The sequence below is a fragment of the Uranotaenia lowii genome, chromosome 2 (genome assembly GCF_029784155.1).
Source record: "Uranotaenia lowii strain MFRU-FL chromosome 2, ASM2978415v1, whole genome shotgun sequence".
Classification (NCBI taxonomy): Eukaryota; Metazoa; Arthropoda; class Insecta; order Diptera; family Culicidae; genus Uranotaenia; species Uranotaenia lowii.
This window is the reverse complement of record NC_073692.1, coordinates 343,668,524-343,695,301: the sequence shown is the minus strand read 5'-3', so window position 1 is coordinate 343,695,301 and position 26,778 is coordinate 343,668,524. Positions and strand designations below refer to the sequence as shown.

Below are 26,778 nucleotides of genomic sequence, written 5' to 3'. Positions count from 1 at the left end.
GGTGGTTTTCGAAAAAAAAAGTAGCGATCGATCCGAACCAATCAGCCAACCATGAAATGACTCCGGAAGTGGAAGAGGAATCCGTTGCAAAAAGAAGAAGGTAGAGCATCATCATCATCATAGACGGATGACCCCGTGTCGTGGGTTTGGCCGTTAAAGACTGTGTGGGTCAATAACTTTTACCGGATATTCTGGGGAAAAGGTTATTTTTTCAATTTGCCTTTCGTTTTTCAAATGGTTCAAACTATGCAAAAGCTGCTTTTAGTTCATATTCGTCTTAAAATACTTATCCAGTAATTGAAATTCTATTCAGTGTCAGATTTTCATAAATGGAGTGTGTTGCAATCAAAGGTTGTCTCCATTCGTCACTTCCAATTAAAGTACCGCCTTCGAGCCACATGCTCACCGCACTCAAGTTCAATCCACAAGAAAACCGAAAGCCGGTTTTCAGAAACTCAAAACAACATTCGTAATTAATTATCTCCATCTTGATATCGACTGGCTGGTTCAAGTGTCTTTATTTTAATGTGCACAAAAATGGTTTAACCAACCCGGGCCGGCAGCTCAGCCGAAGGAAGCCATCACTGACTGACTGGCTGAAGGTCCAATGACAGTAGCATATTTATGGGGCCGGCTTACCTGTTTATGCAAACATGCCCCAGGGATATCGTCAATCAATTTTTTCGCTACCGCAGCCGAGTTCAACCCATGCATGACAAGCGCTATGCAGCAGTCGCACTTCGAAAGAACGCTTAAAAACTGAAGTTGTCCCTCTGTAGAGGTGACAAATTCCACCCCAGTCGAAGGTAAGATCGATATGTCGCAGTAATCAAGATATGCAACGCGCCGCCCGGTCTGAGTGGTCTATCTGGTTTGTTTGGCAGAAACATGAAACTGGTCCCCGGGATTTTCACTCACTGGGTCAAGTTTGGGTTTGATTGGTTCGATGGATTAGGTGAAGGAGCTAAGCAGGCTTTGTTTTGGAACTTTAGAAAATCCACGATGATGAATGTTATCCCAAGCAACAAATGAACATCCGAAAAAAAACATTTGAACGCATTTTAATGTTGTGATCCCAAATTAATCTCGGAATGGCCAAAAAATGCTTCTAAAGGCCAGAAAATGCATTTGAAAGTTGTAATCCCACATTAGATTTTAGATTTTAGATTTAATGTTTCGTTTATTCATGTAACATAAGACTAATCTTTTAAATCGTTACAATTTGAGTTACAAATCTGATTTCGTTTCTGAGGCGTTTGATAGAGAAAAAAAAAATTACACTAACTATACTAAGACGGTTGAGTTGCATTTTAATTAATTCCCCTGTTAAGTCTAGCCAGAATATCCTTCTTGAACATAAATTTAGTTTTTATAAGTTTGCTTTCAATGGGTAAACGGTTCCAATAAGCAATGCCTCTCACCATAAAAGAATTACCATAATAAGCCGATCGGTGAGTCGGGATGGCAAAGCTTGATATTCGTTCACTGCGTAAAGGTACCAACAAAGTGTGAAGGTAGTTAGGCTTTTTGGAAGAAATTATCTTATGTAAAATCGTGAGGGATCGATATTTTAAAAAATTTTCGAAAGAGCATCCTATTAATTGTAAATGAAATTGAGAAACATTGGCATAACGATTTAAGTTGAAAACGTATCTAACGCAAGCATTTAATGCTACCCGCATCCTTTAAAGTGATTCTGAACTGGCATTGAAATAAATAAAATCACAATACATTAAATGGGGAAGTAAATAGGTTTCGAACAGTCTTATTTTGGTATTGACATCTAGATGCCGAGTGGTTAAATTTAACTGTTTTAGCGTAAAATAAATTTTTGAACACTGATTGTTTACTTGAGATCTCCAAACAAAATTATTTTCCATTATCAAACCTAAGTTATTAGCTTTTTCAACAAAAACTAGGCTGGCTCCATTGATTGATAATCTTGGAGCAGGAGGTCTTATCTTCAGTTTCGATATAAACATAGCTTTAGTTTTTTCTGAGTTGATGGGAAGAGAATTGTTCTTTGACCAGATGCAAAGCTTTCCAAGATCACTATTGATTCTAAGAGAAACCTCGATGGGGTCATAAGTCTCGTCAACACATAAATATAACTGAACATCATCAGCAAAAATATGAATCGAACAGTTTTCAAATATTGTCGGTAGATCGTTGATAAACAAGGAGAAAAGTATTGGACCCAAAACTGATCCCTGGGGAACTCCTGAGGCTATAGGTTTAAAACTAGAAAATGTATCACCGTATGAAACAGATTGACTTCTACCCGTTAAATAGGAGTTTATTAGTTCAATTGCAGGTTTCGAGAATCCGAATTTCTCACTTAATTTGAATAAGAGCTTTTGATGAGAAACTCTATCGAATGCTTTCGAAAAGTCAATAAGAACTAGAACAGCAATACCTTTTTTATCAATTGTTTTAGCTATATCATTATGAACTTTTATAAGCGCGGTTTCAGTACTATGATTTTCACGGAATCCTGATTGGTAGTCATGAATTAAATTTAGATTATGACATCTGTCAGTGATTTGGTGTTTAATGAGTTTTTCGAACACTTTAGATAGAGCGCTGAGAATACTTATAGGACGTTAATTCGATATGGCAGTAGATTTAGGTTTTTTGAGTATGGGAATTATTTTAGTAAGTTTCCATTCCAACGGATACTGTGAAGTTTTTATGATTGTATTAAAAAGGTGCATGACAAAAGGCAGTATAAATGGTAAAGCTAGCTGTAACAGTTTAATTGGTATATTGTCAAAGCTCATAGCATTAGATTTAATTGAGTGAATGGCATTTACAATTTCGTAGCCTACGACAGCATGAAAACTGAATGAACTGGAAAGATATGAATTATTTGGTTCAAACTGGTCATTAGTTGAGAAATTTGAAACGAAAAAATCATTAATTTCATCAGCGGTGTAATTACAAATGGTACCAATATTGTTATCTTTGGTTATTCCCAGCCTCTTTACATTTTTCCATAATTGTTTGGGAGGAAGTTCAAAGTTAATGCTCTTTTTATCATGGTTTATTTTTGATTTCATAATAAGTGAAGTAACTTTATTGCGTAGCATTCTAAATGTTGTCCTATTTTCGTGATTTCTATTTCGTATCCAATTTTTATAGGCTAAATCCCTGTTGACCATCGCCAACTCTATGTCTCGATTGAACCAGGGGCTTCTTCGGGTTTTAATAAATCTCAAGGGAAAACAGCGTTCATGAAGTAGGCTTAAATTTGAATTCAAAATTTCCAGAAGTCGGTTCGGATCATTCATAGAACAGAAATCATACCATTCAAAATTCTGTGAAGTTTGTAAAAATAATTCAACGTCGAAACGTGCGTAGTCACGACGCCAAAATCCTACAGATAAATCAGTCCGAGAATAATTTAAAGTCGTAAAAATCAAATCATGGGGAGTTATACCTGACAGAGAAATTTGGTTGAATTCAATGATGTTCTGTAGCGAATTGGTAATAAATAAGTCCAGTAAAGAGCACCCATTACGATGGAAAAAAGTCGGTTCAGAATTAACTATATGAAAAGAAGAACTTTCTAAGATATTCAAAAAATCGGTCAACCTTCTAGAATGCCTATTCGGGTCTGTATTAAAGTCACCGATGATGAATGTACTATCATAATTAAGAGCAAAATCTTCAAAATGATTGACTAATACGTCCGAACAGTCAACATTAGGTGGATTGTAATAAACGCCTATCAACATTGAGCTTATTCCAACGAAAAGCTCCAGTAGCATAAACTCGGTTTGATAAGGTATATTGTTATCAGAAATTGAAACTATACGACATTTCAAATCTTTTTTATAATAGATACAAATTCCTCCTCCATGGCGATTCCGATCATTTCTTAGAATATTATAGTTTTGTATTTCGATTATTGAATTGGAAATAGTTTGATCAAGCCAACTTTCCGAAAAGCATATCAGGTCAAGTCTACTACCCCGGAATAATGTTTTTAATTCTTCAAATTTTGTTAGGTTACGGGCACACAAACTTTGGACATTCAAATGACAAATGTTCAACTTATTTGGACTCAGCGCAGCATGTAGTACTGCACTTGGTATATTCATAGAGGAGGCATTACTATGGATACGTCTAGCCATTATCACACAAAAAGAATAGCAAATTCAAGAAAGATACCCAGCATAAACCCAACAAGGAAACTAATTCTAGCAACTCACCTGATAACTTCTTATATGAAATTGTGATAGTCCAAAACTCAATCACGTGATTCAATCGATTCATAAGAAAAATACCTGAAGCAAATAAAAAGAAAATTCAGAAAGAAGAAAAAGTAACAAAAACTACACCTCATGTAAATGAATGTTTATAACTTTTCGATGCAAAGGAAAACTACTTAGTATTGCATTGAAATTATCTAAATCCCATTCGAATCAGCATCAAACAGCACAGCAGCAAACAGCACAGCAGCTAACAGCACAGCAGCAACGAGAACAGTGGATGACACTGTTCAGGAGGGGAAGGATTCAAGGGAACGAAGGATAGGAAGCGAAAGGAAAATTGGGAAGGATTAGAATGGCAATTTAGGATAGGTTTTGATTGAGTTGTTTTGCGGTGTAGATCGGTTCCATTCCAAGGTTAGGATTACGTTGAATGAAGATGAGCCCGTCCTTTGAAACCACTTTCGTAAGGTGTCCCGATTTCTTGAGTTTCAAGGCCTCTGATCGCAGGTTTCTGGCATGTACAGTAAGGTTTTCGTTGATGAATATTCGATCGTCACTAGAAAAGCCCACGGTGCGTAGTGTAAGGGATCTTGGGCTTAGAAAAGCGTCTAGATAGCGTCGTAGATAAGCTCAGAATGCCCGAAAAACGCTTCTAAAGGCCAGAAAACGCATTTTAAAGTTGTGATCCCAAATTAAGCTCAGAATGCCTGAAAACGCTCAGAATGCCCGAAAAACGCATCTAAAGGCCAAAAAACGCATTTTAAAGTTGTGATCCCAAAACAAGCTCAGAATGCCTGAAAAACGCTCAGAATGCTCGAAAAACGCTTCTAAAGGCCAAAAAAAAAACAACTTATCCAACTCGTCTTGAAGAGCTGGTGTTTATTTTCGTAGTGTTTCTATCATAGTGCTGCAAATTTTCTGAACGAAAGATATTGACTATGATTTCCAATCAGTGTGAGAAACCAAAACTAAAATGCATGGGATAGAAAAGTCAACAGATATAAAAGCTTCTAATCGGCTCGGTCATCCTCATGCTTACGGTAAGCTTTATGAATATGTCTATCAGAGAATAGAAAACTCACTCATTAACCCAAAAAAAACTTGTTTCAATTGACTTCAACAAAACCCAAGTAACACAAATTTAGCCAATAAGCTTTTTTGAGATACAATATTGTTTTATGAAGACTTTTCCATGGCATCCAATTTTTAAAACGGTTTTTTGTAACATAGGAAATGCTTCATTTATCGTGTGTTTTAAAAGAGCCTTGTGAGTTTTGCTAAAACTTGAATAAAATACTATCTTAAGAGTGTTGTAAAAAGGTTGCAAAAGTATTGCTAAAGCTTCAATAAAACACATACCGTAAACTTGTGGAACTTTGATCAGCGGGGTATTTTTGATCAACATGAAATTTTTGCAGATAACTATCATTAACTAAGTATAAAGTTAAAATATCTGTTTACTACGTTTCAAAGCCTATAAATTAAGTTACAAATAAGCTAAATTTAATTTTTATAAGGAGATTTTTTATGTTACTTAATTTGTAATTTTTAAATCTTAAAAAATCTGGATTTTTGTAACGAGCCTATAGTAAACAAAGAGAAGAAATGTCATGATTGGAATTTTTGATTATCTCTCAGCGTCATTCCAATCGAGCCAAACCAAGCAGTCTTAAAGGCAGTCCTACAGCAGAGTTGCAAGCTTTCAAAAGGAATCAGATTGCGCCTCTTTGTTTACTATAGTTTCTTTAGTTTTTTGAAGGCTCACAAAAAAACATCTCTCCTGATCAAATTCAAGCATTCAGGAGCAAATGGGTTGTTTATTGTGAAAGTTCAACTTTTTTCTTGGTTTAGGTTTACTTTAAGTGTTATTTTTATAGTCATTTGATGAACATTTTTGGATATTGGAAAAAAACGGTCATTTTCCATGAAAAAGCCCGTATAGAAAAAATGGCTAAAAACCCTATCAAATGGTTAAGTTTGAATAAAAAAAGAACATAGTAACAGTGGGAGGACCTAGGGAATTTCATGAAGCTAAAATTTTATTTGTTCTGGAGTGGAGTAGGGTTACCATATCTTGCAATGGCAAAAAGAGTACATTGAGATTATTTTTCGGAAAAGTTAGAAAAAATACCAAATGGATTGAAAGTAAGATATGTTAAGCCACTCACATACAGATCATGAATTCCAAGTTAGACAATTTTGAATTTTTCTTCAAAATATGTACTTTTTATTGTATTTTAAATTAAAATTAATTTAAATTAAAATTTTTTTCATTTCGTTGTAGTTTTTTTTTTGCAAAAAGTCTGGCGAACAGTCAAATGCTAAGTTCTGTTGGATTATTCGAAGAGATATTTGAAAGTTATTGATTTTATGCCGAGAAAACATACCAGATTTTTTTTCGATTCGTACGTTTTTGATGAGTGTGCGAGTAAATACTCGCAAATTTTTTATGTGTATGCTACTGTTTGGGTACAATTAGCATATTTAAAGGCGCTGATTGCTCTTACAGATTTGTTCAACGCCTTTCTTGAAACAAGATATTTCAGAAAGTTGTTGGATTTCACTTTATCGCTCATCAAAGAACTTATCTTTTTTTAAGGAAATTGTGATGACCTTAAATTTAAATTCAAAACAAAGATTTCAAGTGGTTATTTATCGAAATTGGTTGTAAATTTAAGAAGTTATGGTTACTTTACCATAATAAAAAATTTTGCATTTTTTTTTCAAAATTTAACGAACTGCAGTGTACTAATCATAGTATAGGAGGAATTAAAAATGGAAAATCGCACTCGATCCAAAACAAATTTATTAATAAGCTTACCAGAAGGTTACATGCCAATTTTCAGAAAGACCTGACCATGGGGAGGGTCTCAATCGTGAATTGGATTGTAAGGTAATTTGCTCGAATAGAACAAAAAATACTGGTTTTTCATTAATAACTTTTTTCTTCACAAGCCGATTATTTTTTATGTTTAATTTTCTTAAAGCCTAAGTTTGAACAAATATTTCATTTGAGGACTGTAACACTATTGAACTTGAAACAAAAAAGTTATTGCTGTTCAAAGATTGTATTTTGGCCGAAAATTCTGGTATAAATCGCAATGCGTAAAAAGTACTCATTGCGTGTTAGGCAAAATTTGCGGCCTCTGAACCGCAACAACTTTTTTGTTTTAAGTCCAATCGTATTGCAGTCTTCGGTTGAAATATTTAACTTAACTAAGGCTACAATAAAATTATTCATAAAAAAAGATCGGCTTGTAAAGAAAAAAGTTATTAATGAAAAACCAGTATGTTTTGTTCCTTTCGAGCATAATACCTTAAAAAGAAATTCACGTTTGAGACTCAAGCAATCCCTCCCCATGGTCAGATCTTTCTGAAAATTGGCATGTAACCTTCTTGTAAGCTTATAAATAATCCTGAATTGAAGCGAGTGAGATTTTTCATATATAATTTTTCCAATACTATGATTAGTACACTGCGGTTCCTTAAATTAAAAAAAAAATGCAAAAATTAACTATTATGGTAAAGTAACCATAACTTCTTAAATTTTCAACCGATTTCGATAAATGATTATTTTTAATCTAATATCATGCTAAAAAGATAGCTTTTAAGGGGGGGTAGGGTCTAACACTTAAAAAAAATCGATTTTTTTATTTTTTTATTTTCTTATTGTAAAACATTTCAAGAATGTTGTGTCAAATTTTCAAGTCAATTGAAGCAAAACTGTAGAAGTTATAGGCCTTTATCTCCTCCTATCTAATACTGCAAGAAAGCAAGAGCAGAAACTTCAAACGCGTTTTTCTCGAAAGCACATTTTCAAAGTCCGTGGACATCGTCATTTGAAAACTACTTATCCGATTCTTTTCAAATTTGGAACATGTTTTCTACATATAAAATACCAGACCCCAACGTTTTTATTTTTTGTTTTTTTTACTTTGGGGAGATTTTACAGGTGAAAAATGGCGGATTTTTTCGTGAAAAATCGTAGTTTTTACTTCAAACAGCCACAAAAATTTCTTAAAATTTTTTTTAAGTTAAATAAAAACGTTGGGGTCCAGAAAAACATCTATTAAAAATATATTGCTCTGATTTTTTGACTTCAGATGATTCTGTGCTGAGATACAGTGTCCACCGCAAATCCTGTTTTCTTAAAGGCATCCTCGAAAGTGCTCTGTCACCGGCTCATTTTTCAATATTTTTCTACGAAAAAATTACTAAATGTTGTTTTAACAATGCTTTGTATAATGCAAAAAATTTGAATACATTTGTTTGAACGATAGCTCTAAAAAAAAATCGTGAAAATGGTGTCTTTTTTTACCCGTTAGACCCTACCCCCCCCTTAACAACCATTTTGTAATATTTTTTTTAATATAGCTAGTCTTTTGACAAAGTTATGTTTCATATTCTAATATATAAAGATGAGTTGGGCTATATGTGTTTGTATATATATGCACCTTATACAAATCCACACCGCTTAACCGATCAGCTTGAAATTTGGTACAATGATGTAAACGGACATGAGAAAGGTCGACGTAATAGTTTTGAGCCCCTCCCACCTAAGAAAAGAGACCCTCCCATACAACTTTCGTTTTTATTCCCACGAATCAAAAGTCATGGCATTTTGTCAGCTGATTTTCGTTTCCTTTGGCGGGGTAATTTTCACCATCACCATGGGCCGGGCATTAGAAGCAACCATCCAGAGCTCACGTGTACTGGATAGCAAATCAAAGCTTGCTCAGCATTAAAAATTCGAGCGGAGAAAAATTGGCGGGTGTTTTCTCCTTCTACTATTCAAAGCACGTGGTACCGGTGCGAGGAATTTGATTGTTATAATGAGCCTTCATTTAGGATAAAAAAAATCTATTCGCCTTATAGAAATAAGTGGTTAAAAATCGACTAGAATATGCAGTGTGTAAAGTATGGATACATTTTTTCATGTTCATTATGAATTGACTTATTCAGTTGAATAACTATTTGGACTGAAAACTAAAGTTTTAGCTTTTTGGAACCAACCATTTTCAAATTTTTGGAACTCCTCATAGGGAAAAAAATTAATAAAACTGAGGGATGGAAGTTCAAGGTTGCGATCTAAAAACTTTGATTGCCGTGTAGGAATTTAATTTACAATAGGAATTTATCAATTAAACGTTCATTTTATGCAAAAAGTTAAAACCAAATTAAACGCACGAGAATGTTGGAAATTTAATCTGTAGTTTTTAGTTTTCTAGAATTCAATTTCATTTGTCAATTTTTAAATTTCAAGTTATTATTGATCATCGATGTGTTCGATTCTACCATCCAATTATAAGAAAACTAAAAAAACACATTGAAAACATGCAGAGGAAGTCTTTTATAAAGTTTCAGCGGAAATCTATTTAGAAATAAAACTTAAATAGGTTTTCCATTCTACGGGGAGATCGTTAACATTTGTTTACAAGCTTAATACTTTGGATTTTTACTAGATAACACATAGAAAAGATAAAAAAAAAAATTTATCATTTAATGATAATAAAAAGGGTAATGCAATTCAAGCTTCCTAAAATGGTGGGTGGAAAATAAGGTTGCCAGAATTTTTTTCCGAACGTATCGAAACCGGACATATCCAGCCAATTTTATCGAAAAACCTGGCAAAATCCAGCATTTGATTTCAAAATGTTCAAATATCCAGGCAAACTTGGTCAAACCGCGGAATTATTCAGTTAAAATAACGAGAAATATACTTGCAATACTTTTTTTTCAACAAACCACATCAGCAGATTTTAAATTGTATATCAAGCTTCCAAACACAAGTTATGATTATTTCTAAAACTTGCCATTTAAAACTTCTATTTGAACGTAAAAATGAAAAATTTTAATAATTAAATCTCAGTTTAAGTTACGTTTTAAAAATATTGTGAACAAATCCTGGCAAAATCCGGGCTTTTTGCAACAAAATCCGGGAAACCGGGCCGGACCGGATAAATCCGGGCAACCTGGAAACCTTAGATTGAAATGTTTTTTTTTTGTGATAGAAAGGATAAGCATTCAAGGGAAATTAGTTAAAATTTCCATTAGCAAACCTGAAAACTATTAGTTCAATAATATGAAAACGATAATTTTTTCTAATAATCACAATTAAAACTTTAAGAAGACTAACAAAACTCACATAGCTTACATGGCCAAACATGATCCAATTGGTTATGATGATGAACAAAAAGCTTACAAAATTTCAAAAAGTCAAATGACTCATTTTGATTTATGTTTTATGTGGACCCGAGCAAGGCCGGGTAAAATCAGCTAGTAAATAAATAATTATTAAATTATCCAAGCAACCAAAAGTCTCGTTAAAAGTTCATTTTAATCAACCCAAAATGTAAGTTCTTAATGAAACTTTGAAGTTCCATTACAGATTTGAACGGCCTTCTATTCAGCTCACAAGTAAACGTTTGATCAGCGAAAACAAAAAAATAATTCTCCTCTCCTCTCTTACTTTGGTCATCACCAGCCCATGTGGTACTGCCGGTTTCTCGGCATCCATCTCTATTCCTCCCATCACCTCCCTCAAATGATATTACTTAATTGCTTTGTTTTCAACTTTGTTCGACGCATGCCAGCACGCACGCCAGTTCTGCTACACAATTATTTAATTCGCATACTAAAGCAATCAAACAACCTTATGGAAAAAATTAGTCCTGGTACCAGATTTGAACCCGATCCTCCGAGATGATAGCCAAACACGCAGCCACGACGCCACGCCTAGATATTGCCTTACCGGCAGCTAAAATTCGAAGGGGTTATAAGCTTCCTAGAATACTCGCAGGTGCAGCCAGCGGCAAGCAGCAAAGACGCATGTTGATTACAGTCCCCCCACAATCATTAGTCACTTAACGTACCTTTTCACCACAAAATGCTCGTTTATTCGAGTGTTAGTTGACCAAATATCAAGCTTTGCATGTATTTCAGTCATTAAATGCTTCCTTTTTTAGTTCAAATGTGTTTTTATTTTCAGTTTTGTTAAAAAATAACATAATTTATCGAAACAATCAGCGTTTTTCAAAACCACAATTATGGTTCAAAATTATAGCCCGTAACAATTATTAGTCAAGTTGCTCACAATTATTAGTCACATAGAAGTCCATGGCAACACCCGAATATCAACATGGAAATCATTGCGATTCTGGCAAACATTCAGGGGCATTCTTTGATAGTATAAATTCAAGGGGCATTTGGGTAGAGCTATAGCAACCAAGAAATGTTTTGCTTTGCTAGCAAAAAAGTGACCCATGATTGTGTGAAATTTGGTAGATATTGTAACAATCATGGGTCAATTTTATTTTGCAAATTATTTTGAAATTTCGCGTTTTATTCGCTCAGTTTCATTTGGAAAACGTAAACTCAACCTTTTTACTTATATGAGACCTAATTATTTTGTTGGAAGTTTTCAAATACCCGCATAAGTGGCTTAACGGTTTATGATGTCAACCTTATAACATTGGAAATTTTTGCGATAGTTCAACAGATAATTTTTATTGTATGACAAAAACAATTCAAACAGCAATTTTACTGTTATCAAGCGCACACATAATATTTTAAATGCATTTTGATGATATTATCGATAAACTAAAAATAGAAGTATGAAAAAAATTCTTTTAGTTCAGTAGATATCACCAGTACAAATGGCCGGTGACTAATAATTGTGTGTGACCCATGATTGTGGGGGGACTGTATATATAACTTAGAAACATTACGAATCGGCGTATAAATCAATAATCCGTTAAAATAATATCGGTTTAAAAAAAATGGAATTCCAGATTAATAACTGTAAAGCATAAAATTATACAAATTCTTGAGTTTATCTTGATATTTAATTAATGAATTGCTTCAACTGACTTTCAGTGTGTGATAAATTCGTGGAAAATAAATACAGTTGGACAAAATTTTATAAAGTCAAAATATTTACTCTTTTCAAAAACAATCATTTGCGAGTTAGCTCTAAGTTGTTCTGAGTTGAAGTTTCAATATGAATTATACATTTCAACAATTTCCAAGCTCCAAAAATCGATTTATTTATCATATGCCCTTTTGTGATGTTCGTTAACATTTCATGTTCATGAAATGGCGGACATGTCTCAAAAAAGGCTATTTGAGGAACTTTTTGGAACTTCGAGTCCATAAAAGGCTATTTGAGACCCAATTTGTAACTTTTATTCTGAATAATGCGATTGACATGTCACAAAAAAGGTTATTTGAGGAAAGTCTTGGAAATTGAAGTTCACAGAAGGCTATTTGAGGATCTTCTTGGAACTTGAAGTTCACAGAAGGCTATTTGAGACCTAATTTGTTACTTTTATACTGTGTGGATACGATCGACATGTCACAAAAAAGGCTATTTGAGAAACTTCTTGGAACTTCAAGTTCACAGAAGGCTATTTGAGACCTAATTTCTAACTTTTATACTGTGTGGGTGCGATTGACATGTCACAAAAAAGATATTTGAGGAACTTTTTGGAACTTCATGTCCATAGAAGGCTTTTTGAGGAACCTTTTGTAAATTTTAAGCTCACACTCGTGAAAATTCGGTATTAAATCCCTTTGGAACCTTTGTTCAGCGAAATTAGAACTTTGGAGGCACGAGTTTAAGTAAATATGAGACTTTTGGTTGCTTGGGTAGTTTATTTTCGTACTAAAATTTTTAAATTTCAACGTTAGCATACTTAATTCCGAAAAAAGGTAACTGAAACTCTTTTGATGGAAAATGAAGCATAAGATATAAACTTTCAAATGCTTGACAAATTATTTTTGGAATGGGTCAAATATATATGTCCCTCGTTAAATAAATTCTCGATTAGTTGCTTAATGAGAGACTAGACGAGGTGGTTCATAAAAGTCCTCTGGTTCAAAATAAGTCCGTTGCCCTATATCGATACATAATTGTTTGTTTTTTTAGCCACATACTAAGGGACGATATATTGTTGTTCGGGGGGGTTTTACCACAATTTCTCCGAAGGAGTACTATATCTGCTTTGGTCGAGATTCGATCTCATAACTCTTGACATATAAGACCTGAGCTGTTTCTATACTATAAATAGGTACTGGCTTTTAATTTGTGAAAATAATCTTATTTTGGAAGATTTTCACAAAGGATTTATTTTTGTCCATGTAATGTAACATAGGAATAACCAGCGGAATAAAGTGCATACTTTCGTGCTTCAGAACAGATAACTCCGGAGCATTTATTTTATTCACCGTCATAATCAGCCCGCATTTTTTATCGCTCCCAAAATGGTTCCATCCAAATTTTGCATATCACACAACGGATAAAAAAGACACATGAAAACACTTCATAACCCGACGAATAGCGCTCCTACAACCTTCACGCTCACGCTTTTTAAGAAGCCATGATATTGAACTTTTCAGAAGCAAACACATTTTGACGTACGTCGCAAACTTGCTCGATATTAAGTTTCACCAAAATTGAGAAGAAAAAAAAATTGAGGTTTCGGAATCAACTTCAGCCGGGTGCTAAAAGCATAATAACAAAAAATTAAGAAAAAAAACTAGGTAAGCCAACAACATATGCAACGCCGTTGTAGTTATGCGTTGTTCCGAATATTGTGAAGGGGACCTGCATATAAGATGTAGAAGCGCAAAAGTGGAACCCCCAAAAAAACCGGACTAAAAAGTTGGCTACCAATTCTTAATTAGTGTTTTTTTTTGGGGTTGGTGCTGCGATCAATTTTTGGATTTTAGTCTACCGGTCTCCTCGGAAACCCGAACATATTCAAATATATTTTTTTTCGTTCTCTCCTTTTAAACATGTTTTCATTTCGCACTTCTCGTTGTAGCGCAGAGCGTTGTTTCAGAAAATTAATTTTTTGCTTTCGATTTTTCCCTTCTTTTCCATCCATCCCGATACTTTCTAGGTCACTAAAGACTGCGGTGCACCCTGCAATTCGATGTTTTTCAACGAGAGCGAACGGACCGTGCTCAAGTATTGGGTCGGATCTTGGGCCGCCGTGTGTGTCGCCAGCTGTCTGTTTACGGTAAGTTTCGGATTTTTGGAGGTGCTTTAACATATTGATAATTTTCAATCGTTACAAAAATTTTGCATCGGAATATACAAAGGTTATCCTTTGAAAATTATTTGATAGGTACTTAAATAATAACAGTAAAGGTTGTTCGGATCGGATGAAGTGATCAAATAAAATTGCTTGCAAATTGATAATTTGTTTAAAAAAACAATCAAATTTTTTTTTCCTTTGGAATTCAATATGTATAAAGACGAAAAAAATACTCAGTTCTTCGGCGCAGAACGTCAGTGTGCGTTGAACTGCTTTTCGCTACTAACAACTTTTTGAGTCTTCTTCAGGTTCTGCTAAACTATAGCCAAATATTTTTCAATTTCGGCACGACCTGAATGTTATAAGCAGCATATCACTGCATGGCAATAAAACAGTCTTGTTATAAGCAAAATTGACGCATTGATTTACGTTTCCAACCTTTCGATTATTTTTGGATTTTCTTCAAGGATTAGAATTTTTCAATTTGGTTTTGCTGATAATAATTTATGAAATCGTATCGAAAAAATTTCCGTTTTCTTGTGAGAGTCGACTCGGCTCACAAGACAAATACTAGGGACAAACGGATTTTATTTACAAATATATGTCAGCAGTGTGTCGATTAAGGCCGTGTGAACGGGGTTTTAGGGGTTCATCAACCTTCTTCCCCCCCTATTGCACCGTAGTATCGGAAAATAACTTTATTTGAAAAGGTGTTTAAAAAAAATTTAAACAAGCATAACAGTATGTCAGCATTTGGCTCACCTCCAGCAGAATTAAATCTTTAATCGCTATATTTATAGGCTTGAGACAATTTTTTTTACGACTCTGTATGACGTTCACGATTTGTAACTTATTTACATTTGTAAATTTTGATTTGCTATTCAATTTATCATTTGTATTGAAACTCTAAACATAACATACAAAACCGTAATCTCGTCGTTAGAATGGGTTGTTATTCAGAAGTGTAACTAAACAAGAACAAAGTTTGTAACGAATAATTTTAAATTTAAAATTTATTCATCGAATTCTAATTTTTTACATCGACAAGTTGGAAACCTGTAACAGGTACCTTTCACGATGGTCAAGAGAATATGTTAAAAATCTAATATCCTCTTACCTATTATTTAGTTTTTTTTATTTAAAAATCTTTTTTGTCATTAAAAATGTTATGCAAAAACTAAATATTCTTAAAAAAAAAACAATTTCAATCTCAGATCAAAATTGTGTTTTTTGTTTTTCATTATGCGAAATGGTTGGATAAATTACACAAGGCCTCAAAATTTACATTTTTCCGAAGTGCAATGAATTTAAAACGTATTATTGAAAAATTTGAGTGCCCTCAATCTAAATATGATTTTTTTTAAATATAAAATTATTTTATTCAAATAACTTTTTAAAATAAGTTAAAAGTATTCGAAAAGTTCTGCACTTTTTTTTGAGTAAACTTGAAAAACTAAACATAACATTTTAAAATTAAAGTTTTCAATCAATTATCAACTTTAACCAAGATTTCAAGTATGTTTGAGTTTTGCGATAAAAGTGATAGAACTTTTCTTTTTGTAACTTTTTCCTCATTTAACGAATTTTTAAAGAAGTTTTAAACCGAATTTAAACAAATATATTTTTGAAAGCATAACTCTTATCGTTTTGCAGGTTCCATAAAATTTGTGAATGCAATCAAGTTTTTTAATCTTTCTGCAGTAACGAAAAAAAATTCTTGAAATAATATCTTTCGAAATTTGAAAACTGTTGAATTTTTACTTTTTAGATTATGCATCATTATCATCAAAATATTATTTTAAAATTTAATGAAGTAATATAAACGATATCAGAATCAGATTCCTTCTTAAAAGTTGGTTTGATAGTTAAGCAGTCATCAAATATTGATGACACTTGATGATTGATTTCACTCATTTTAAACCTCCTTATAACCAAAACCTAACGTGATAGTTCAAATTTGACAAAAGATTCGAATTTATGACGCTAAAATCTTATCTTTTTCATCTTCAAATTTTATTTTAATTTTCCAATGAATTTACCGAATTTTATGATACAGTTTTTTTTATTCAGTTTTAAATAAATTTGGCAAATTAGACGTCAGACTATTAAATTTTTAGAAATATTTTTGATAAGTTTGTCTATGTTTTTCAATTCTGAATTATGGTATTCTTAAATCAGATTTTTTTTTAAATCTTTTCATTATAAAAAATTTAACGTTTATAAACGCGAATATTTTTTTTTCAAATTTAAAACACTACAGTGGATTTTTTCAATCCACCCTTCAGTTGACAATTAAGAAAAGAAAGGTTTATTAAGATGAATAATAAATAACAATTTTAACCATTTTCCCAAAAATTAATAATGATTAATTTTTTACCTGATTAGACATCTTTTTTAGAATTAAGATTTCTTTTGTTGTTTTCAAGAAATATTTGAATCAAATTTGAAAACAAGGCTGTTTACAAATTATTTTTAAGGGGGGTGGGGGGGGGGGTAGGGTCTGACACTTTCAAAAAATCGATTTTTTTTTTATTTTTTTATTTTCTTATTGTAAAACATTTCAAGAATGTTGTGTCAAATTTTCAAGTCAACTGAAACAAAACTGTAGAAATTATAGGCCTTTATCTCCTCCTATCTAATACTGCAAGAAAGCAAGAGCAGAAACTTCAAACGCGTTTTTCTCGAAAGCACATTTTTAAAGGCAGTGGACATCGTCATTTGAAAACTACTTCAAATTTGGAACATATTTTCTACATATAAAATACCAGACCCCAACGTTTTTCTTTTTTTTTACTTTGGGGAGATTTTACAGATAAAAAATGGCGGATTTTTTCGTGAAAAATCGTAGTTTTTACTTCAAACAGCCACAAAAATTTCATAAAAAATTTTTAAGTTAAATAAAAACATTGGGGTCCAGAAAAACATCTGTTAAAAATATGTTGCTCTGATTTTTTGACTTCAGAAGATTCTGTGCTGAGATACAGTGTCCACCGCAAATCCTGTTTTCTTAAAGGCATCCTCGAAAGTGCTCCGTCACCGGCTCATTTTTCAATATTTTTCTACGAAAAAATTACTATATGTTCTTTTAAAAATGTTTTGTATAATGCAAACAATTTGAATACATTTGTTTGAACGATAGCTCTAGAAAAAAATCGTGAAAATGGTGTTTTTTTGATCCGTTAGACCCTACCCCCCCCCCCCCCCCATCATCTTCTGAAAAATTTATCAATGATTTACCGAAAACATCATTGATTTGAAACTTTCATGGATTCTGGTTTGGAAATTTTGATTTATGTTATCGGTAAAATTTATATTTTTTTTTGAGTTTGTGTGATAATCGTAGGTAGAAAAATATGTCAGAAATTCATTTCCTTATTTATCATTTATTTCTGGTATTTTTTAAAATTTTATCTAAATTTGAATTTCAAAAACCCCCTCAAGAACTAGTCCTTCGCACGGGCCTGTAGTCGAAGCATTACGTCTTTCATTAAAAAAAAAACACAAATCAATTAAAAGCTTTTAAGAAAACAGATCAAAACACAAATAGAAACGACCAGCAGAGTAAACTCTGCAAGAAACGAATTACTTGTCGGTAATAAACATAAACAGTAATCAGCAAAACTAACGAATAGACATGTTCGTCAAGTTATGTCGTGAGACGGTATACTATGTAAATAAATAAACAATAACTAATAGACAGTTTTCTAGTCCCTGAAGAAGATTCAATAAAGATCGAAAGAGAAATAATTAATTCACTTTTGCTTAAAAAAGACTGCTGGTCTGAAAATTCACTGAAAGAAATATAAATATATGTATGCTTGCATGGAACCAGACGATGAAAGCTTTGTTTTCCGAATGTAGCACATTAGTATTTATTATTTGTTCTTATTTTAAGAGCTTACAAAAAAAAACCACTTTCGTCATTCATAAAAGCGACTTCAAGGAACTTCTTTCATCTGATAAAAGGGATGAACTTTACAGCTGCATATTCAAATATATGTTAAATTTTATCTTTTCCAATTTTGCCTCGAAAATCGATAATTCTCATAAAAAATCTATTTAAGATTTTATATATTTTTCTGTTGACCCCAGAGATTTGAAGGAAAGAACAATGTTATGTGTCATGCATGGGGATATGAATAAAAGCTTGAGTTGAGGCCATTTGCATAAGAGTGGTTGATTATTTTTTAAATATTATGAAAATATTCATAACCGTTATTTATGTTGTTGCTTTAATTAATCGGCCGTTTCGGTGATTATTGATGTCCTTTTTGGTAGGGACATCTTATTATTAGGAAATTTTATAGATGAATAGAACGTTAGAAGAAACGAAAGATGGTGAAAATGCGCTGGTAAAATTCATTTAGAAGCATTATCATTATTTATCCAATTTTTGTTCCGCATGGGCCAATTACCATGAAGTGGTAGAAACAGATAGAGTTACATCTATCAGCACACATTAGAGCAAGTTCACTGGTGTTGGGAAAAAGTGGTAGAAATTTTGTCACTTTTTGTTTATTTTGAAAATTTTGCCATGCAAAAACATTTTCAAGATATGTGCCCTTCAAGTTTTTCTACAACACGTGTTGTATTTTCGCATGCTGTGATGTAAAAATAGCAATATTTCTATCACACACGGCTGAAATAGAAACAGTGCTGTAAAAAAATACAACGCCCAAAGATCTTGAAAACATTTTTGCATGGTAAAATTTTCAAAATGTCAAAATTTCTACCACTTTTTCCCAACACCAGTGAACTTGCTCTTAGTAGGCCAAGCGTGGTTTCGAATATTTCTTAAGAAGATCTGTTCAAAGAAAATTTCACTAAATTTTCAAGAATGCTGAAGTTAGAAGCAATACGCTGCACATAAGGATAAATTTACATTAATTTTTTAAGATCATTGTGTGCTCGGCTCGGGACTGGGGAACTGCTTCCGGTCAATTCGATGGTTCCTACGTGGTTGCATGATCCGACACTACGACTTGCCTTATGAACCGGAGCACGACGCGCTTGCGCTTGTGATGTGGCGAGACCGGGGGAGAGCGGGGGGCGATGGAATCGGAGGATGGCGAGGTGGATGATTGCATGACATACGAGGGGCTAGTCAATGGCAATGTTGCATACTCATGTAATAGGATAAATATTAGAGCATTTCGGGAGGCATTGTAAGGTGGCACTACACATCCCCCTTCTACTCTAAAGAAAATAAAGAGAAAAAAAAATGGATAGAAACATTGCAATAAGCCAGATGATATCGATTTTCCGTTTATTGATTTCCTTTTCATTTGTTTCTATAAAAAAAAGGAAATGTGTGCATGCCCTTATTAAATGTGATTCTTAATTTTCTGGCTTATTTTATTCAGCCCGGTTAACACCGGAAAGAACTTCGCGTGTAGAAATGACTATCTTTCCATTATACAAGTTTAAGCGTGTGATGACCAAAACAAAACGAAAAGTAAACAAACTGATTTTTTTGGAAGGACAACAGTTCAATTTCGGGGTTCAAAAAAGTTATTCAACAACGGAGCAACAATTATTATACCGTTTAGTCATCACCTACAGCAGAAAAAGGTTCAACTTCGAAGGCTTCCCAATAGATCCCAATATCAACAGTTTCAGTGTTCCTCACAACCAAAGTGCAGCTAAAAAGGTCAACAGAACGATTAAGCTCACCGTAACTCCTGGATCGCAAATCGCGCACTTTCTGGAACTGCCAAGGATGCTAAATGATCACCCTGAACGCTTCCGAAGAATAATCCTACATAAATCCATAGTGAAAGAAAAATGAACTTGGTTACATCGGTGCTTGCCTGCTGCTCTCATAAGCACAAAATAAAAAAATGAGCTTGATGGTTCAAAACTCGAAACTATTTCAGTTTCCCATCGTGCCATACTTAAGTCATCCCAATAGCTATTGCCTATCGCAACTGTGAGCTACATTATCTTGTGTTTCTAAATATTAGATTCCATTATAAGCAGTGTCGGTTGGTTTGAACTTTTAACTACAACAGTCGCTCATCAAAACGTCGTCTCTAGTGCAGTGCCTACCTTCTAAAGTTCTAAACAAGGTGGTACTGACATGCCCAAAAATCTGTTTTTGAGTGATTATTAAGTCGGCTGGGATGGTCTGCTTAAACTGAAGATTAACTGTTGCGTATTTCTAATGGCGTCACTGGATTCTTCAACCGTATCAGCTGCCGATGGTTTCGTGAAAAAAAAACATCGTTTGAGTGAGAACCTTTAAACAGTCCAAGAAATTTTAAGACTAGCCAATCTTAAACTGCTTATTTCCGCTAAAAGGTGCGCTATACTCCATGTAATTGCTGGTAGAATCCAAACTAAGAACTACCAAGTTTGAATTGATAACTAAACTACTTTCCAACTTATTGAAACAATACTCTGAGTCACAACATAAGAATGCCATAAAACACAGAGTGTGAACAAAATTGATAGAGATAATACTGTACACTCAACTCCAGAATTCACCTTCATCGGCTTACTCTTGCTTTTACCTCACTGTAGTGCGTGCTTAAGCGATTGTAACTCTCCTGTAGCGACAGCCAATATTTTGTTAAAAGCTCATTCCTCAAAATAAGGGATAAAAAAATTTAAAATCCAATCAAAGACCAAACCACTTGCTTTCCACATGAATGAATCTTTCTAAACCTTCATTCATCAAATACTGAGGAAGTTGTAAAATTGTGTCAAATAGGAACATCATCGTTCTTCCTTGAAAGCTTATTTCCTTTCCGTTCGAGATTTCATCAATGTTCGGTCATTTAACGAAGCTTTCTTTTGCAGGTTTGTTTTTCAATCGAAGTTATGGTGCAATAATATGGAATCCTGATTCCTACTAAGAATTAAATTGGACGTTTCTACACCGGAGGCATAGTCGACATACCAAAAAAAAATGTGCCAGGGCACCTGTTGCAAAGCACAAGTTATATTTCACACGCTTTCTCCATGCTCAAGAAGGGGACGGCACACCTTGGTTCAAGACACAACATCCTCGATTTACTTTCCAATTAAGGCTCACCACGTACTGAGGAAAATGATAGATGCCCTTCTGGTATCTCAACGCTTTGAGTTCCGGCCAAATTATTTAATACAAATCGTAACACTTTATGCGCACTGAGCACACCCTCCTGATGTCGCACAGAAAGCCGAGCATCCAGTAGTCCGTTGAAATACAGTTCCTAGTTTTAGTACACATACCACGCTACATGTGACACTTTTTAGGAACGATGCGACAATCTCAACTGAATGATCCTTTTGGATTTGCAATCAAGACTCTATACACAATTTCCAAAACCTTTGCTATGAGTCTACTAGTTTGTTGCAATTCTATTGAGCCGCTAGTTGTTATCTAAAAAATATCTCCTCATCAACCCCTCTAAGATACTAATTTTCCAACGACATAAGAACATCTAATCATTTGATTTCCAATCCAATCTCAATACAACGAATACTTCTCGATGCGCATCTATATAAGACTTCACAGCATATCACCAGTCCGATGAAAAAATAAACGAGAAGAATGGTGAATTATTAACGGAATAAATCAGGTCAATCATTCAGAAACATAAAAGCTATTAGTATGAGGTTCGCGCAATCGTATCAAGCTTGGTTTTTTTTTGCGTTACCTCACGGTTTCTTCCGACGAAGTGACAAGGCCTTTTTCTGCACGTTTTTTTCTTGGTTAGCATTTCTCTGGGGACACACAATCGCCATCTGTTCATCATTAGAAATCAAGCAAACGTTCATAAATATTATTGTGCATTATAAAGGAATAAACTGATGATGTTTCGGTTTCCATTGATCATTTCATTCGCAATACTTAAAAAGAGCTTGTTAAACTGATTCAACAAACTACTTGGCATCTAATTCAAAGAATTCTAAATTCGACTTCAGCATCCAAAAATCTGTATTCTATCAGGTGGAAATCCAAATCCCACCACATTCTTGTTCAATATCTTTTAGCTGATGGAAGTCCACATCGCATCAGACAAATACTTATTCTTATCAGGCGGAAGTCCTCATCGCGCCTTAACAAGTTACTGTTTAATCAGGCGGAAGTCCGCATCGCGCCTTTTCAAGTTCTGTTCAATCAGGCGAAAGTCCGCATCGCGCCTTTTCAAGTTCTGTTCAATCAGGCGAAAGTCCTCATCGCGCCAAAAACTTGAAAATTACTTTCATAGTTCTACCAGGCGGAAGTCCTCATCGCGCCTTTTCAAGTTTCTGTTAAATCAGGCGGAAGTCCTCATCGCGCCAAAAACTTGAAAAATTACTTTCATAGTTCTACCAGGCGGAAGTCCTCATCACGCCATTTCAAGTAACTGTTCAATCAGGCGGAAGTCCTCATCGCGCCTTTTCAAGTGTCCATCAATCAGGCGGAAGTTCTCATCGCGCCTTCAAACTAATTACTTTCAAACAAGGCGGAAGTCCTCATCGCGCCAAAACAACATTTCAACTTTGCTTCAATTCATTAGGCGGAAGTCCTCATCGCGCCTTAACAACAATTACATCTTCAGCTTGGCGGAAGCTTTCATGGCGCTGAAACAACTTTTCATCTTTATTTCATTTAACCAGGCGGATGTCCGCATCGCGCCCGAACAACTTTCCTTTTTTTTTAAAGCGAAAGTCCTCATCGCGCCACAAAAACGTGATCATTTCCTTCAATTGTTTTTATACGCAATAACTGTAACAGGTAACCGTAACCGGATTTAAACATCTAGCAATGTTATTGGACTCGCAAACAATATTCCGGACGGAAATCATCGCCATTTCAACATCTTAAGCACTAAGTTATCATAAAAAATATCTCTCGGAAATTATTCATTTTTTGAAAAATTACATACCTGTTCGAATCAATTCAAAATGGCCGCCCTGCTGATAGGATATGTTCTCATCAGATTTCACTTTATTTGTTCCTCAAAAAAATGGAACAAACCTGGCAGGATCGCCAATTGTGTGCTCGGCTCGGGACTGGGGAACTGCTTCCGGTCAATTCGATGGTTCCTACGTGGTTGCATGATCCGACACTACGACTTGCCTTATGAACCGGAGCACGACGCGCTTGCGCTTGTGATGTGGCGAGACCGGGGGAGAGCGGGGGGCGATGGAATCGGAGGATGGCGAGGTGGATGATTGCATGACATACGAGGGGCTAGTCAATGGCAATGTTGCAAACTCATGTAATAGGATAAATATTAGAGCATTTCGGGAGGCATTGTAAGGTGGCACTACACAATCATGACCACAAAAATTGTAAAAAATGGTGTGAAACCGTACATATCAATCAGAAAACCGTCAAATTTGTTTAAGTCTCACCAGATAAAATTTGAAAAGAATAGAAGAAAGTTAACGTCATTTGGCACATTTATGCATTTTCAGTATTTAAAAATACAAAACACAGAATTTTAGAAGAATTTTCAAAAATGGCTGTTTTTTGAACTTTTTGTCAATTAACAATTTCTTAGATTTTTTTTAGCCTTATATTCGACTTTGCACTGGATTTTGAGTGTATTAACGCGAGATTTCCCCTAATATTCATCAGAATAGGTATGAAATTTATTTTCTGATGAATATAAATTTATCGTGGAGATCTTGCGTGAATAAACTCAACATCCAGTGCAAAATTCAATTTCAGTGCAAGAAAATCTGAGAAATTGTAAATTGACAAGAAAAAAATTAAAATACAACAACATTTGAAAATTCGTCATAAATTCTGTTTTTCGTATTTAAAAAATCTTAAGATGAGAAAATGGGCCCAATTCCAAAAACGTCAACTTTTCCATCTTCTTTGCAAAATTTATCTGGTATGACTTGAACTATTTTGATGGTTCATTGATTATTGATTAAAAAATACGGGTTTTACATAATTTTTTTACATTTTTGTGGTTATGATCTCAAAAAATTTGAAAAAAATTATCTTTATATGCATCGAATAACTTCTCACTTCATCTTTCTTGGATATAAAGTGAATTTGTTTTTGAGCATTTCGTAGGTGACTTTCAGTTTTTTATTTCGAAGCATATTTTTTTGATTTTTTTCCGTACACAAAAATGTCTGAGAAACATATTACGAGATTTCCAAAACTAATAATTTTGTAAAAATAGGTTGAAAAACAAAAAGGTAAAGTGGTTTTAAGCGAGGAGTGTCAAATTGACACTTAAGTCTGATTAGTGAGTTTCTTCTACTGGGCTTTCAGGGTGCGTCCATAAAAAAGATGCATAATTAAAGATTTCAAGAATTCATTAAGGGTCATCGAAGAAATGTTTTCGTTTGGATGCACCCGAATAAAGTTACAAGCCACCAAACTTCCAATTTTGTCATATTGACATCTTTACACAAAATTTTTATTATTTTCAAATTATGAATTATGAATCACTTCTAAAAAGGGTATATTTTATTTTCAATCAAACGATAAGATTAAAGCAAATCGATACTTTTTGCCACTGCTACCAAAAATATATTTGTGCCTTTTCCCAACCAAAACTTTTATTATTTATGGTCAAGATTTGAGTGTTTCTAAAGCATATTTTCTTGGATGAACAAACTGCCGGCGGTGGAAAGTGCAACATCAACATCCGAATACACCAGAACATCCGAAAAGTTAGGAATGTAAAGTTAATTTATAAAAAGAATATTTCGAATAAAATTAACAAATTAAATCCCCTAATCAGTTCTTTATTTCCGGAAATCCAATTTAAATAAAATAAAATAAACTTATATCCAATATGGTTTCCAATTGTGATCTTTGATCTCTTACGCACAAGCATACACAGACGTTTTTTTTCCAAAATATCCTGATATCTCAATCCTCTAGCATCCTTGGACCCCTTTTTTGTAAACACTTCAGCCAGTTGTAAAAATTTTTTTTAATATCGCTGAACGTGCGATTTGGTATTTGAGACCACCATACTAGAGTCATCATGGTTAAAAGGTAGTCGAAAAAAAAATTATCCAATTCTTTTTGGCAGGTTCTTAATTTTTTTGTTTCGATTATTGTCTTTTTAACATCATTATGTCATTCGCGACTTATATTAACGATGTAGTTGGCGGACAGTCATTAAGAAACTTATCCTGTACAATTGTGATTGATGTTTACTCTTGGGCTCAAACTCATGGACATCGGCTCAGGAAGCAACTGACTTGCCAATTGGACTATATCCAAAGCCCAGGTTCTGAAATATAAATAAATCAAGATGGCAGAAAATCTGATAAACGTTTGCTGGTGTGCTTCGGTTAATGTTTTAATTTTGCTTCCACTTGTTTACCTAATTTAGGATCGAAAATTTTATATCAGACTTTTCACCACAGGTTTTGAGAAAGGTAGCTCGGAGTTTTTTTTTATAGAATACGCATGGAAAAAATTCTAGAATGCTTCACACGCAACATTATCTAAAATAATTTTGAAAAAATCATCAATGAAAATAAAAAAAAAGAGCAAACAATCAAGATGCTTGATTCGACTGCCCTTTTGTCCGCATGTGAAACCAACCACAATTTGGCTAGCGTAAAATTTCCATTCGTTCCGAGCTCCCCCTTGTCTTGGACACCGATTATTCATTTCACGCTAGAAAATCCGTGCCAAAACACGTCACCGACTAGAGTCGAACTTCCGGCTTATCTCCAGCACCTTTTATGGCAGCACCTATTATGTGTCTCAATTTCTAAGCAAAAAAAAGTAAAAAGATTAGCAGTGAACGCAGCGCTCAGCAGAAAAAAAAACGACGAAATCCATCGAATCTGGAATGTAGGGAAAAGCGCGCGGAACTATAGAAGATCAATAACCATCAGCAAATCGTCGTCGTAGCTATTACAGCAATCATCATCAGCAGCAGCTGTGGTATTACCATCGGTAACGCTGATAGGTTCCTACCAGATAGTCTCAGCTAGCCAGCTAACACAACATGTTAAACAAAAAACAACGCCACAACTTCATCACGCAGGTTGAGAGCAGACGGCATGGTCGCCAATTGCAACGGCAACCCATTCTGCTATTCACGGCGGGACCGAAATGAAGGAAGTTCAAATTGCGGCCGTTTTCCTCTTTAGAAGCATGAGGTGTCTGGTTGAAAATGCGCGGTCTTAAGGTCTTCGATTATTATGAAACCTTAATTCCAATTCCCTCAAATGCACTACTTTTGTGACCGAGATGTAAAATATTTAACGTTTTTTGATGAAACTCGAAAAAGTGAACAATTTGAAGAGAACTTTACTGGAAATCTGTAAAAAATGCCTTCCAGACGTAGCGCCCGACTCGCAACCGACAAACTCGCTGGTCTCTGTTGATACTTTTTTCCCGTTTGTTGGTTCCTCTCTATGGTCGTCGGTCAGTTGGAGCTTGGGCTCGTGTTGATTAAGAGTCGCGATATTTTGTTGTTTTTGCTCCCCTTCTTTTCGGTTTGTTATCCTTTCTTTCAAGTTCCAACTTGGCTATAGCAGTGCGCAAACTGTGTTTGCTGAATTTCTGTCCAGCAGCAGGAGTCCATCCCCCGACAACAAGTGGCTCTTTA

The 26,778-nt window shown here is 34.3% G+C and overlaps 1 protein-coding gene across 1 annotated transcript in view; it reads left to right on the top strand.

The window, feature by feature from the left end:
* Positions 1 to 26,778, top strand: part of LOC129746212 (frizzled-like) — a 131,211-nt gene that overhangs the window by 51,295 nt on the left and 53,138 nt on the right. Inside the window, exon 2 of the mRNA XM_055739774.1 lies at positions 14,120 to 14,239. Coding sequence (XP_055595749.1) covers positions 14,120 to 14,239 — 120 coding nt within the window. The remainder of the gene's footprint in view (positions 1 to 14,119; positions 14,240 to 26,778) is intronic.